Below are 15,383 nucleotides of genomic sequence, written 5' to 3' on the forward strand. Positions count from 1 at the left end.
TAATAATGTATGGAAGGGAAGACCCGAGGCCAGAAACCACTCCAAGCACAGTAAGCTTCTAGAAAAGCCACCTCTACAGACAACTCCAGTGATTATATCACAGCTTATAAAGTAGCATCTTTAGAGTTGAGAGAATGGAGCTGGAGAGACCTAAAAGGCCAATTAATTCAACAAGTCAAAATTAAGGTGGCATGTCTCGAGTTTGTTTGAAAACAATGAAACACCTGGCTTAGGTCGGCAATGAGATAACAAACCGCAAAACAACAAGCGCGCAAATCCGGCAGCTCTAAAGCCTGAAAATAACCACAAAGAATAAGTAACGACGGGTTAAGCCAAACCAGCGCATTTCTTTGAAACAAGTCATTAAAGTAGCCTCTGCGTGTGAGGAGGGGCTCTGCGGCCCTGAGGCTCTTTCTTGGGCTGTCGGCTCCGGTTGTCCCAGTTTGGACGTGCAGTGGCCACATGGCTCCCGGGCCCATCTCTCCCTCTGAGCCCCAGGAGAGTCAAGTTAGCGACAGGGCTCCCCGGCCGGGGACTGCCACTCAACCCTCCACCCCTTGTACTGGTTCGCAGCCCCTGCACAAAGCTCAGTTGCGACCCCAAAGCCCCGGTTCTTACCATAGTGAGGCCGGCGGAGCCCCAGCCACATCACCCTTCCGGGCCCAGGGCGGAAGAGGCGTGCACGGCCGGCTTGCCTTTCTCTTCCCTTTCCGCGGTTTGGTTGGGCCTGTCAGGGTACCTCCTCCTGAGGCGCGGGTCTCGGGCTCTACGATAGGCTCCTCTCTTCCGGAAAGGACGGGACTTAAATGACGTCATTCAGCCCCCGCGGAAGTAGGTAACACTCTCATTGGGTGCTGGATGTCCGCCTGTGGGAGCGGGCCTTTCGGAGGAGGCCGGAAGTGGAATTACTAACAGGTAGGGTCCGGAAGTGGCGACTGACTTTTAATAGTAGTCGGCGATCCAGTTATTATTATTTTTATTTTTCTTTACTTCTCTAGAACTCCTCCGCGCTCAATTTTTTTCCGGCTTAGACTCCCCTCGATGTGTAAGCTTCTGGCCCTTCTGTTTGTAAACACTGGGGAGCACCTGAGTTCTCTGGCGTTACCCTCATGTCGTGCATCGCCTGGGCTCCCTTTTCAGTTTCTCCCTTTGCACCTGCGGGATTCTTTGTGTAAAGCGCCTTTGAAATGCCCTGTAAAGCTGTGGGATTAGGACACTTGAATTCAGGGGGTTGTGTTGAGAAGGTGTTTGATCAGTTTTCTAACATTGGCATTCTCGCTTTTAATTCTCAGCGTTTTGTAGATTGTCAGTGGGTTCGATCTGAGGCTGAAAGGTGCCCGTTGCAGTCAGGAAAGAACTTTCTGTGGGAACAAATGGAAAGGAGCTGCCTTTCCTGAGTTCAGTAATTGATTAGGTGCTTTAGAGAAATGGTCCACCTGCAAGACATATACCAACTTTTTCTTTTAATCAGTATTATTATTTAACTTTCTCTAATTTTAACAATCCCATTAGATAGGTTCTATTCCTTCTCCCCAGATTCTTTTTAGAATATTATCAGTTTTTTAATACTTTGACTCAAAGTGGATTGAGAGAAACAGGAAAGGAAGTTCATATAATGCATTGATTTATGTGCTGTTCTTGGCCAAACTATGAGACCTTTCTATATTTAGGGCAACACAGTGATTACAATATTTGGGTTTCTACTATCTGTGATTGTATTGTTGGCTACTGCCCACCAAGTTTTTTTCTTTTCTTTTTTCTTTTTTTTTAAACCATTACTAACTTTTTGTTTGAATCTACTGAATTGTCAAGAATTGGTTAAGTACACAAATTTAGCAAGTACTTAACTGAGCTTTTATTCATACCATCATGAGATTGCTGCAGAGGGATAAAGATGGCCTGTTCCTTCCAGAAATTTTATGGGCATGGGGAAGAGGGGAATAAGAAATGTATAAAAATATACTGTAACCTTGTCCTATCAAAAAAACAAGCTGTAATGCTTTGTCTTGTGATTGCTTTACAATATATTTTTAAAGTCTTAACCATTCAAATTAAATAATCTTGGCTTGGTTATGGAAATTATGTTGTGCAACTCATCAAGCTTGGTTTCCAAAGTAGTAAATGTGTCTGCAAACATCTTGCTGTCATGTAGATTGTCTTCATTTACATGGACACTTGAGGGTTATATGTGATAGCTGAAGTGCACCAGGAAATTGAAGTTGTTAAAAATCACAGTTGATTTACTGTATTTATGAATTTTAATTAATTTTAGACCATGGGCTCTTATGTACTTCAGCTTCAAAATAGGGAAGAACAATGCCAGTTATTTTAAAGTTACCCATAGAGGAAGCCAAATAGCAATAGATAAGACTGAACATACATTTATATATAAAGTTTTTCATGTAACACAACAAAGTTAATCTGACACGATCTCTTGGCAAGATCTCTAAGAAGGTGGTAATTGAGATATATGGTCATTAAGCACATGAACTCCCTACTCTTGGCTTCACTGCCAGTGAACTAATTTAAGCACTGTCTTACATTGCTATATCAAAAATCTCTTTTCTAGCAGCTCTGGTATGGAATCTTATTTCAGACTATCTTGGATCATTTTCATACACACTAAAAGTGAAATCTGGTTCTTGTAATTTCCTTCTTCAAAAATTATTGCCTCTCCTGCATCTAGAAGAGTATTTTCAACTTTGATTTCTTAGGTTCAGTAAGAAATACTATTATACTTTATATACTTTACATACTGTTATATGTAAAAATAGTACATATTTATGTTTTTCTGTGCAAAGAAGGCATGGACCTCCCTAGTATTGTCAGGTATTTGACCTGCACAAAGCGCTCAATGGGGCTTCCCTGGTGGCTCAGAGGTTAAAGCGTCTGCCTCCAATGCGGGAGACCTGGGTTCGATCCCTGGGTTGGGAAGATCCCCTGGAGAAGGAAATGGTAACCCACTCCAGTATTTTTGCCTGGAGAAGCCTGGTAGGCTACAGTCCATGGGGTCGCAGAGTCGGACACAACTGAGCAACTTCACTTCACTTCTTCACTTCATTTCAAGCACTCAATGGAGAAGGCAATGGCACCCCACTCCAGTACTCTTGCCTGGAAAATCCCATGGACAGAGGAGCCTGGTAGGCTGCAATCCATGGGGTCCCAAAGAGTTGGACAGGACTGAGCGACTTCACTTTCACTTTTCACTTTCATGCGTTGGAGAGAAAATGGCAACCCACTCCAGTATTCTTGCCTGGAGAACCCCAGGGACAGAGGAGCCTGGTAGGCTGCAGTCCATGGGGTCCCAAAGAGTTGGACAGGACTGAGCGACTTCACTTTCACTTTTCACTTTCATGCGTTGGAGAGAAAATGACAACCCACTCCAGTGTTCTTGCCTGGAGAACCCCAGGGACAGAGGAGCCTGGTGGGCTCCCATCTATGGGATCGCACAGAGTCAGACACGACTGAAGCGACTTAGCAGCAGCAGCAGCAGCAGCAGCAGCAAGCACTCAATGGGCTTCCCTGGTAGCTCATCTGGTAAAGAATCTGCCTGCAGCGTAGGAGACCCTGGTTTGATTCCTGGGTCAGGAAGATCCCCTGAAGAAGGGATATTCTCCAATATTCTTAGGCTTCCTTGGTGGCCGAGCTGGTAAAGAATCTGCCTGCAATGTGGGAGACCTGGGTTTGATCCCTGGGTTGGTAAGATCCCATGGAGAGGGGGACAGCTCCCACTACTCCAGTATTCTGGCCTGGAGAATTCCATGGACTGTTTAGTCCATGGGGTGGCAAAGAGCTGGACAGGACTGAGCAACTTTCACTGTCAAGCACTCTAAAAGGCTTGCGTGTTTTGTACCTGGCTTTTTTTGTTCAGTAAAATAAAAACCTTTTAAAGGGAGGGATAATGAAGGAGGGCCAGTTGACCTGAATGTTAGGCATTCAGTGAATGGTTTTTTAAATTAAAAGTTTAAAAAATTGAATTGATACTGCTTTTAGTACCAGACTGCTTTCTCCCGTCTCCTTTTACTTGTCTCTAGTATTGATGGTGTTGATAATATCCTTTTATCTGACTTTTTTCTCATTCAATAATATTCACATATAGTAAAAAAATAATAGTTTTACTTAATTTGTTGTTTTCTTTGATCCTTAACTAGTCTCCATAGTCAGAGATTGAAGTTCTTTGTTATTTAGTGTTCATCATTGTCTTGTTTTTTCTCCTTTTTAAAAAATTCTCTTTCCCCATGGTCCTTAGATTAAGACCCACAAAACTTTTGGTTGACCTGCATGTTATTTTTTTCACCTTAAGAACTGCTTCTCTTAATCTTTCTCTGATTCCAACGCCATTTATTTGTTCTTCTGAGCAAGAATCCCTTCAAGAGTTTTCTGTCCTCCACGTTCCAATTTCTCTTTTACTCTTCTTTCTTGAGATCCCTTCAACACAGTGCCTGTGATTCCCCCAAATGCTCTTGTTAGTGTCAGTCAGTCTGAAACTGAATTTTCACTTTTGTTTATCATGCAATGTCTTGCCTCCAAGCCTTTGCTCATGCAGTTTCTTCTTCCTGGAATGTGTTTTCTTATCTTTTTTTCTTCTACTCCTAAACCTTTTCCACCTTCTAAATTGTATATCAGATATAACTCAAGGAAGCTGCTTCTAAAATTTCAGACTGGTTAATGTGCTACATTTCAGAGGAGCTCCCATCTTGCCTCTGTACTTTACAAGCTTGCATAATAATCCTCTTTGGGTGTTTCTGTTTCACCAGATAGCTGGGAATATGTCTTACTCATCTTTGAGATGTTTAAAGCCTGGTACAAAGGCTGTAGTCAGTGAATATTTTAATGCATTAATGGCATGACCAAAGTTACTCAGCTACGAGTTTTGATTTCAATCTGATTTCAATATAAGTCAATGCTTTATTTGCAATACCTCATTTTCAAGGAAAAAGGTGACTGTCTTCAAGACAGTTCTTCTTATACTAGTAGGAGGGTTTTAGTTAATGCATTGTATACCTCTGGGCAGTGTGCTCCTTGTCCTTTGTGAAGCTGCCAGTACTGATGAGAAAGTTAGTTGTGACTTTTTCTAAAACATGGGCTGAAATGAGTGAACAGAGGGTTGTTATAGTCAGCAAATTTTTAATATTGATGAAATTGGGCTCTTTATAGAAGAAAAACACCATTGAGACTTTTGTTGCCCAAAAGAAAAAACCATGTTAGAATTCCAAATGGTTGATGAGGCATTCATGCTTTTGCTAGATACCAGTATTGCCAATAGCTTTAAATTAAACTTTAGCCTTTGTGCCACTGGGAAATCCCAGGGTATTTACAACATTTTACAAAGATTTTCTCCCAGAGTTTGCTCTTAAGATTGAGTTAATAATGGTTGGTTTGTTAACATGATTTCTGATACTTGGCACAAAAATTAGGTGCACTAATTTTGCATATAAAACACTGTTTAATTCTAGATAATGAGCCAGACTTTCCAACTACCTTTTATGGCAGGCATTCTGGATTTTAACTGCTCTCTGAATATTGTCATCATTTTTACAGTCTGTAAACCAGTCTTTTGTAAATTTGTCTAGCTTTTAGGACTAACGAAAAGGGAAATAATTTAATTCTGTAAATTCTGAAAACACTTCAGCAGCTTTCACCCTTAGCAATGGGATTGAAAATAATGATTAGGCTTAGAATTAAGAGTCAAAACAAGCATTACTTGGAGTACACTTCTGAATTTGTGCCTTGTTTCTCTGAGCTTTGCTAACCCTGCAACAGTGACCGAAATGTTGAAATAAGCAGGGACTTCAATCTGGTCTTTGTGTGAGAGGATGCTATTAGCTTAATTGTAATTTTGTAAGAACAGTTAATGAGAATTTTATTGAATACAGAAAAATCTTTCTCAATTGGCAGAAACAAGTGGCTCCCAAGACATAAGATGCAGCCATTGTTGAAGAGAGTCTGGTCAAAGTGTCCTGATAGTATAAATATTGACGTGCTGAGACATGTCAATATTTACCATAGAATCTGGAAGTTGCCAAGTTCCTGTTTAAGAAATATGACCCTAGCATTGGACACAGTATATCAATAAATAAGGATCGTGCCCTAATGAACAGCTGCTCAGAGAAAATCTCAGAGAAAATGTGATAACATCTGTCTAAACTTTAGGGCAATTTAAAAGTTAAATTTAAAAAATTTATTGATTCTTTTTTGGTAATTTGTAGGTGGATGCTTATATAATATAGTGTATTAATATAGTTCCATATATGGGTTTGACTTAAGTATTTTTTTCTAAATTACAGCATGCTTGGTTGAAATTTATAATTTTGTAAATTAGTTGTGCTATGATACTCATCTCTAACTTGAATTTAAAAAATCTTGCCTTAATATTGTGCTTAGGAACTGACTTCTTCATTTAGAGCATTTTTCTTACAGAAGTTGGCTCAAATCATAACATTACTTTTGGGAACCAAAAGTTTGTGCTTTGAGAATTTAGCAGTAGAGAAAATATACGTTTCTGAAGTTTAACTGTAATGAGGAAATTTATCCTGATTATTATATGGCAACTATGTCTCAGAAGAAAATGTATAGGGTAATGAGTGACTAAGGTAAATATGTTTGGTTAAGTATCACAGATCACCACTGTTAATTCCCATGTGAGAATCACTGTAACTTAACAAGAATATTTAATGAAAAATAGTTGTTTGAAACCTTTATATCAGGTCGCTAGAACCACACAAACAACCTTGCATCTGTTTTACAGATTTCTAGAAGGTTAAATTTAGCATTCTTAGAGTAATAATAGTCCAGACAGTCCTGGAAAAGCATGAACCATGGCTATTGGGACAGGTCCTCTCATCATTTCTCATTTCTGATAGTGAAGATTGATAGCTTTTATACAGTAATCTAATTATGTTACCATATTGTAATGTTTATGTTACATTACAATATAATGTCATGGAGGTTTGTGACGTTGTACAGGAGACAGGGAGCAAGACCATCCCCAAGAAAAAGCAATGCAAAAAAGCAAAATGGCTGTCTGAGGAGGCCTTACAAATAGCTGTGAAAAGAAGAAAAGTGAAAAGCAAAGGAGAAACAGAAAGATAAACCCATTTGAATGCAGAGTTCCAATGAATAGCAAGGAGAGATAAGAAAGCCTTCCTCAATGATCAGTGCAAAGAAATAGAGGAAAACAATAGAATGAGAAAGACTAGAGATCTCTTCAAGAAAATTAGAGATACCAAGGGAACATTTCATGCAAAGATGGGCTCAATAAAGGACAGAAATGGTATGGACCTAACAGAAGCAGAAGATATTAAGAAGAGGTGGCAAGAATAAACAGAAGAACTGTACAAAAAGATCTTCACTACCCAGATAATCACGATGGTGTGGTCACTCACCTAGAGCCAGACATCCTTTAATGTGAAGTCAAGTGGGCCTTAGGAAGCATCACTACGAACAAAGCTAGTGGAGGTGATGGGATTCCAGTTGAGCTATTTCAAATCTTAAAAGATGCTATGAAAGTGCTGCACTCAATATGCCAGCAAATTTGGAAAACTCAGCAGTGGCCACAGGATTGGAAAAGGAGTTTTCATTCCAATCCCAACAAAAGGCAATGCCAAAGAATGCTCCAACTACTACACAATTGCACTCATCTCACACACTGGTAAAGTACTGCTCAAAATTCTCCAAGCCAGGCTTCAACAATACATGAACTGTGAACTTTCAGATGTTCAAACTGGTTTTAGAAAGGCAGAGGAACCAGAGATCAAATTGCCAACATCTGCTGGATCATTGAAAAAAAAGAGAATTCCAAAAAACATCTATTTCTGCTTTATTGACTATGCCAAAGCCATTGACTATGCCAAAGCCTTCTACTGTGTGGATCACAATAAACTGTGGAAAATTCTGAGAGAGATGGGAATACCAGACCACCTGACCTGCCTCTTGAGAAACCTGTATGCAGGTCAGGAAGCAACAGTTAGAACTGGACATGGAACAACAGACTGGTTCCAAATAGGAAAAGGAGTACGTCAAGGCTGTATATTGTCACCCTGCTTATTTAACTTCTATGCAGAGTACATCAGGAGAAACGCTGGGCTGGTTGAAGCACAAGCGGGAATCAAGAATGCTGGGAGAAATATCAATAACCTCAGATATGCAGATGACACCATCCTTATGGCAGAAAGTGAAGAACTAAAGAGCCTCTTGATGAAAGTGAAAGAGGAGAGTGAAAAAGTTGGCTTAAAGCTCAACATTCAGAAAACGAAGATCATGGCATCCAGTCCCATCACTTCATGGCAAACAGATGGAGAAACAGTGGAAACCATGGCTGACTTTATTTTTTGGGGCTCTAAAATCACTGTAGATGGTGACTGCAGCCATCAAATTAAAAGATGCTTACTCTTTGAAAGAAAAGTTATGACCAAACTAGACAGCATATTAAAAAGCAGGGATATTACTTTGCCAAGAAAGGTCTGTCTAGTCAAGGCTATGGTTTGTCCAGCAGTCATGTATGGATGTGAGAGTTGGACTATAATGAAAGCTGAGTGCTGAAGAATTGATGCTTTTGAAGTGTGGTGTTGGAGAAGACTCTTGAGAGCCCCTTGGCCTGCAAGGAGATGCAACTAGTCCATCCTAAAGGAGATCAGTCCTGGTTGTTCTTTGGAAGGACTGATGTTGAAGCTAAAACTCCAATACTTTGGCCACCTGATGCAAAGACCTGACTCATTTGAAAAGACCTTGATGTTGGGAAAGATTGAAGGGAGGAGGAGAAGGGGACGACAGAGGATGAGATGGTTGGATAGCATCACTGACTCAATGGACATGGGTTTGGTTAAACTCCGGATGTTGGTGATGGACAGGGAGCCCTGGTGTGCTGTGGTCCATGGGGTTGCAAAGAGGTGGACACGATGGAGTGACTGAACTGAACTGAATGTTTATATTGTGAACAGGGAATGATGAGTATGATTGAAATCATATATTTGTTTCTGTAAACAACTTGATAAACATGGAAAAACAAATTAGCTTAGAGGTTCACATAAAAAACTTAATGTGTTCAGCGTATTAAAGATAGAAGTGAAAAACACATTTTAAAATTTAAATTGACTGAATATCTCTTTCAGCGAGGCATTGCCATTATTTTGAGGTAAGATGTTGAGTTTTTTGGAGAAAACATTAGAATTGTTAATTAGTATTTTTAAAACTTGGGAAACATTTTTTGCCCTGTAACCAAGACTTGTACTTTTGGTTTGAATAGACACGTTTTGATTGTTTTTTTTTAGAATCTTAGTGCTTTATACAAAATATTTACCAATTGTCGTTTTGAACCACCTGTTACTGGTTATTTATTATGTGGTGACAATGAAGTCCCAGTGTTTTCGAAATGACATGTGTTTTGGATTTGATAAGAATGGAAGCATATTAAGTTGAAAATGTAAAACTTCCTGTTTGATGTTGAGTATTATGAGTTCAATAGAGTGTTTCCTGAAGTGTGGTACACACACTATTGATGGAATATATACGTTTGCTTACTTACAACTTATTTTGCACATACTTTAAGATAATTGAGATCCACATAACCAATGAGCAACAGTGAGGATTCATCTCGAAATCTCTGATTCCAAAGCCTGACACAAGATAGCTTAAGCAAAAAGGAATTTCTTGGCCTCATACCTAAAACATTCACAATTAGATCTAGATTCTGTAGCTGCCGTAATCAGATCTGAGCTGCTGGCCACCCCTCAGTTCTACTTTCTGCTTTCTTTGTTTTGTTCTAAACAGCTCCAGTTGTACAGCCTCATAACATCAAATCTCTATGCTTTAGATGCAAATAAAAGTCTTGATATTGAGCCTTACAAGTTTTAGTTTTCCTAACTTGAATCATGTACTCATCTTTGAATCATTTCCTGAAGATTAAAATGTAATGTTGGTTTAGTCCAGATATGTATTCTACTGCAATTTGGGATTAAAGTCAACTTGCTCATACCCTGTGGATGAGAACAGTGGAGATGGGGGTGTGTGGCACTCAAGGTTTTGTTGCTATGAGTAGGGCGTCTGTATTGAGTAATGCAAACCACCAAATTCTCTCTAAATGTTGGATAAATGAACACTTTTAACCTGAATTGGGTAGGGCATGGACCAGGCACTGATGGCATTTTCTGACAAATGTTTAGTTATACCTAACAATACAGAACTCGTCAGTTGGAAACAGAGAAGAAAAGTATCAGTGTAAACTAACATCATTCAAATTGGTACAGATTAAGTGAATTCAGCCATTTGAGCTAGAATTGCTTATTGATTTGTATAATAGGTATTTGACTCATATTGGTTAGATAAAAAAATTCTGATGTCATAAGTCTAATGATGTGTCATAGGATGAAAAATTTTGGAAAGTTGCAGTACGATTATTACTTCTGGTTTCTTTATTGTGGATATTCTGTGCAGTCTTTGAATATACATATAAATTGGCTCATATATTGAATATTTTTTCAATTAATTTTTTCACATTTTGGTCTTAAGACCAAATTATTAGTGTATAGCTAATAAATATTGAAATAATTTTAGCTATTTTGATTACCAGCTTCTCAATCAATTATTCAAAACAAATTTTATCCTTAGTATAATATATTTGACTCATTGTTGTAAAATAAATTTACCAATGCATTATGCACCAGTGTCCCTGGCATAATATTTATCAGATAGAAGTATTTGCTGTGACTAGTAGTGAATTAATACTTATTTAGTTAGATTCCTAAATTTTGAAGTATTAATTATATATATAAGAATGTATTTCTAATAGATGATATTTCCTTTTACAAAAGTATCCTGTGACAAATAATTATCCTGATGGTCAAAGAACACTTATTGAAACCATTTTTTCTTTTTACACATTTTATTATGAGAAATATCAAACATATGTAAAAGAAGAGAGAATAATGATTTCCTATTAGCACAAGAGTTTTTTGCATTCCAGTCCCCTATAATGAAAAGGACATCTTTTTTGGGTGTTAGTTCTAAAAGTTGTTGTAGGTCTTCATAGAATCATTCAACTTCAGCTTTTTCAGCTGCATGGGGCATAGACTTGGGTTACCGTGATGTTGAATGGTTTGCCTTGGAAACGCACAGAGATCATTCTGTCGTTTTTGAGATTGCATTCAAGTACTGCGCTTCGGACTCTTTTGTTGACTCTGATGGCTCTTCCATTTCTTCTAAGGGATTCCTGCCCACAGTAGTACATAAAATGGCCATCTGAGTTAAATTCACCAATTCCAGTCCATTTTAGTTCGCTGATTGCTAGAATGTCAATGTTCACTCTTGCCATCTCCTGTTTAACCACTTCCAGTTTGCCTTGATTCATGGTCCTTACATTCCAGGTTCCTATGCAGTATTGCTCTTTACAGCATCGGACCTTGCTTCCATCATTAGTCACATCCACAGCCATGTGTTGTTTTTGCTTTGGCACCATCCCTTCATTCTTTCTGAAGTTATTTCTCCACTGATCTCCAGTATCATATTGGGAGTTATTTCTCCATATCGAAGTTATTCTCCACTGATCTCCAGTATTATATCATACCAGAGCTTTTACAACTAACAGCCAATAAAGATGTCCTTTTCATTGTAGGGGACTGGAATGCTAAGGTAGGAAGTCAGGAAAAACCTGGAGTAACAGGCGAATTTGGCCTTGGAGTACAGAATGAAGCAGGACAAAGGCTAATAGAGTTTTGCCAAGAGAACACACTGGTCATGGCAAACACCCTTTTCCAACAAAACAAGAGAAGACTCTATATCCATGGACGTCACCAGATGGTCAACACTGAAATCAGATTGATTATATTCTTTGCAGCCAAAGATGGACAAGCTCTATACAGTCAGCAAAAACAAAACCGGGAGCCAACTGTGGCTCAGATGATTAACTCCTTATTGCCAAATTCAGACTTAAACTGAAGAAAGTGGGGAAACCTACTAAACCATTCAGGTGTGACCTAAATAAAATCCCTTATGATTATACAGTGGAAGTGAGAAATAGATTTAAGGGGCTAGATCTGATAGACAGAGTGCCTGATGAACTATGGACAGAGGTTCATGACATTGTACAGGAGACAGGGAGCAAGCCATCCCCAGGAAAAAGCAATGCAAAAAGGCAAAATGGCTGTCTGAGGAGGGCTTACAAATAGCTGTGAAAAGAAGAGAAGCGAAAAGCAAAGGACTAAAGGAAAGATATACCCATTTGAATGCAGAGTTCCAAAGAATAGCAAGGATCAATGCAAAAATATAGAGGAAAACAATAGAATGGGAAAGACTTGAGATCTCTTCAAGAAAATTAGAGATACCAAGGGAACATTTCATGGAAAGATGGGCTCAACAAAGGACAGAAATGGTATGGACCTGACAGAAGCAGAAGATATTAAGAAGAGGTGCCAAGAATACACAGAAGAACTGTACAGAAAAGGTCTTCATGACCCTTTTAGTGACGATGGTGTGGTCACTCACCTAGAGCCAGACATCCTTTAATGTGAAGTCAAGTGGGAGTTAGGAAGCATCACTACAAACAATGCTATTGGAGATGATGGAATTCCAGTTGAGCTATTTCAAATCCTAAAAGGTGATGCTGTGAAAGTGCTGCACTCAGTATGCAAGCAAATTTGGAAAACTCAGCAGTGGCCACAGAATTGAAAAAGGTCAGTTTTCATTCCAATCCCAATGAAAGGCAATGCCAAAGAATGCTCAAACTACCGCACAATTGCACTCATTTCACACGCTAGTAAAGTAATACTCAAAATTCTCCAAGGCAGGCTTCAGGAATATGTGAACTGTGAACTTCCAGATGTTCAAGCTGGTTTTAGAAAAGCAGAGGAACCAGAGATCAAATTGCCAACATCCGCTGGACCATTGAAAAAGCAAGAGAGTTCCAAAAAACATCTATTTCTGCTTTATTGATTATGCCAAAGCCTTTGACTGTGTGGATCACAACAAACTGCGGAACATTCTTCAAGAGATGGGAATACAGACCACCTGACCTGCCTCTTGAGAAACCCGTATGCAGGTCAGGAAGCTACAGTTAGAACAGGACATGGAACAACAGACTGGTTCCAAATAGGAAATGGAGTACATCAAGGCTGTATATTGTCACCCTGCTTATTTAACTTCTATGCAGACTACATCATGAGAAACACTGGGCTGGAAGAAGCACAAGCTGGAGTCAGGTTTGCTGGGAGAAATACCAATAACCTCAGATATGCAGATGACACCATCCTTATGGCAGAAAGTGAAGAACTAAAGAGCCTCTTGATGAAAGTGAAAGAGCAGAGTGAAAAAGTTGACTTAAAGCTCAACATTCAGAAAACTAAAATCATGGCATCTGGTCCCATCACTTCATGGCAAGTAGGTGGGGATACAGTGGAAACTGTCAGAGACTTTATTTTTCTGGGCTCCAAAATCACTGCAGATGGTGATTGCAGCCATGAAATTAAAAGACATTTACTCCTTGGATGGAAGTTATGACCAACCTAAACATCATATTGAAAAGCAGAGACATTACTTCACCAACAAAGCTCCATCTAGTCATGGCTGTGGTTTTTCCAGTGGTCATGTATGGATGTGAGAGTTGGACTATAAAGAAAGCTGAGCGCCAAAGAATTGATGCTTTTGAACTGTGGTGTTGGAGAAGACTCTTGAGGGTCTCTTGAATTGCAAGGAGATCCAATCAGTCCATCCTATGGGAGATCAGTCCTGGGTGTTCATTGGAAGGACTGATGTTGAAGCTGAAATTCCAATACTTTGGCCACCTGATGCGAAGAGCTGCCTCATTGGAAAAGACCCTGATGCTGGGAAAGATTGAAGGCAGGAGGAGAAGGGGCCGACAGGATGAGATGGTGGATGACATCACTGACTCAATGAACATGAGTTTGAGTGGACTCCGGGAGTTGGTGTTCGGCAGGGTGACCAGGCGTTCTACAGTTCATGGGGTTGCAAAGAGTCAGATGTGACTGAGCAATGGAACTGAACTGATAACAATTATCAGCTCAAAGCCCATCTTATTTCATTTATATCTTACTCAAATTTTACTCTTCTAAATTATTTTTAAACAAACCCCACACATCATATCATTTCATCTGTAAATATTCTAACATGTATCTTTAAAAAGTAAAGAAACTAGCGAAAACATAACCACAATTCTTTTAATATACCGTAGAAAATTAACAATTGTTCCCTATTGTTATCAGGTGCCTAATCTGTCCTTAAATTCCTCAGATTACTGCTTCATAAATTTTGATAGTTTGTTGGTTGAGTCATGATTTAAATGAGGTCTTTAAATTGTACTTACTTATGGCTTTTAAGTCTTTTTAAAATAGTCCAACACTACCCTGCCCTTGCATTGAAGTTTGTTGAAAAAATCTGGGTTGGTTTCCCCATGAAATGCCCCACAATGTAGATTTTGCTGATTGCATTGCTTGGGTGACATTTCACATGTTTGTTCAACCTTTGTGTTTCGTGTAAATTGGAGGTTTGATTTTATTTATGTTGTAGTGTTGTTTTTTTTTTTAAATTTTAGCATGGGTATATCATTGGTAGTGCTGTGTAGAGATTAAAAGCTTTTACCAAGGAAACCAATGGGTTATGAATTATTTTTTGTTTTGGTTAAGCCAGTGGGTTATGAGTTCTTTTTGTTTATGTCTCAGTATACAGTAAATTTGGCTTTAGGACAGAACTTGTATTAGGAAGTAAAAGAAGTCAGAATGTGGGGAATACACACACATACACAGACCTGTTTACTGGCCATACATTTGTCATTACTTAGTAACTCGTCATTTCTTTAATTTTAAAAGAAATTATGTTAGGAGTTCTTGTTTTGAGTCATACATATTTTCCCAAGGAATGTTTTCCTTTAGAATTTAATGAGTTCTAATTAGTAGAAGGATTGGCTGTCTGTGAAAATGCTTTGTTGTTAGAATAATCTGAAATAAAGCAATTATTTGTGGAGAAGTTATAATAAGGTTGTATAAAAAACTTTGCCTCTACTTTTGGAATCTGTACATGGGATATTTTGGGTTACATATCAGCTGACGATTTAGAGTTGTGTTAATATATTGTGATAACTTGTTCATAGGTTAAGAAAAAACAATTCAGTACCTTGATAGTTATAAAGGGAGAAAATTCAGAGAGGCTGAGAGCCACAAAGTAAGCTAAGTATGAGACTTATAAAAAGGCTGTCTAGGGTGGAGACAACCTTTAGGCAGTATGTTGGATAGATTTGTTTTTGAATGCACTTCTATCTTTACTACTCCTTGCTGAATTTCCGTTTTCTTATTTTAGAATGGTTCTGAAGATTTCAGCAATATAGCGTAGTTCATTTTGTTCCCTCACTGACAGTGACGTAGCTTTAGCTTTTAGGAGAA

At 38.8% G+C, this 15,383-nt stretch overlaps 2 protein-coding genes across 5 annotated transcripts in view; one reads left to right on the plus strand and one right to left on the minus strand.

Annotated features, from left to right (window-relative positions):
* Window positions 1-669, minus strand: part of TMEM167A (transmembrane protein 167A) — a 51,048-nt gene extending 50,379 nt beyond the window's left edge. Inside the window, exon 1 of the mRNA XM_004009064.4 lies at window positions 619-669. Within this exon, the coding sequence (XP_004009113.1) occupies window positions 619-621 (3 nt within the window). The 5' untranslated portion in view covers window positions 622-669. The remainder of the gene's footprint in view (window positions 1-618) is intronic.
* Window positions 670-846: 177 nt separating this feature from the next.
* The window catches only part of XRCC4 (X-ray repair cross complementing 4), a 295,443-nt gene continuing 280,906 nt past the window's right edge, over window positions 847-15,383 (plus strand). For all 4 annotated transcript variants that reach the window (XM_004009065.6, XM_060415987.1, XM_042250729.2 and 1 more), the window contains exon 1: window positions 847-915. The gene's annotated coding sequence lies outside the window, so the exon portion shown is untranslated. The remainder of the gene's footprint in view (window positions 916-15,383) is intronic.

This window comes from Ovis aries, chromosome 5, assembly GCF_016772045.2.
Source record: "Ovis aries strain OAR_USU_Benz2616 breed Rambouillet chromosome 5, ARS-UI_Ramb_v3.0, whole genome shotgun sequence".
NCBI lineage: Eukaryota > Metazoa > Chordata > Mammalia > Artiodactyla > Bovidae > Ovis > Ovis aries.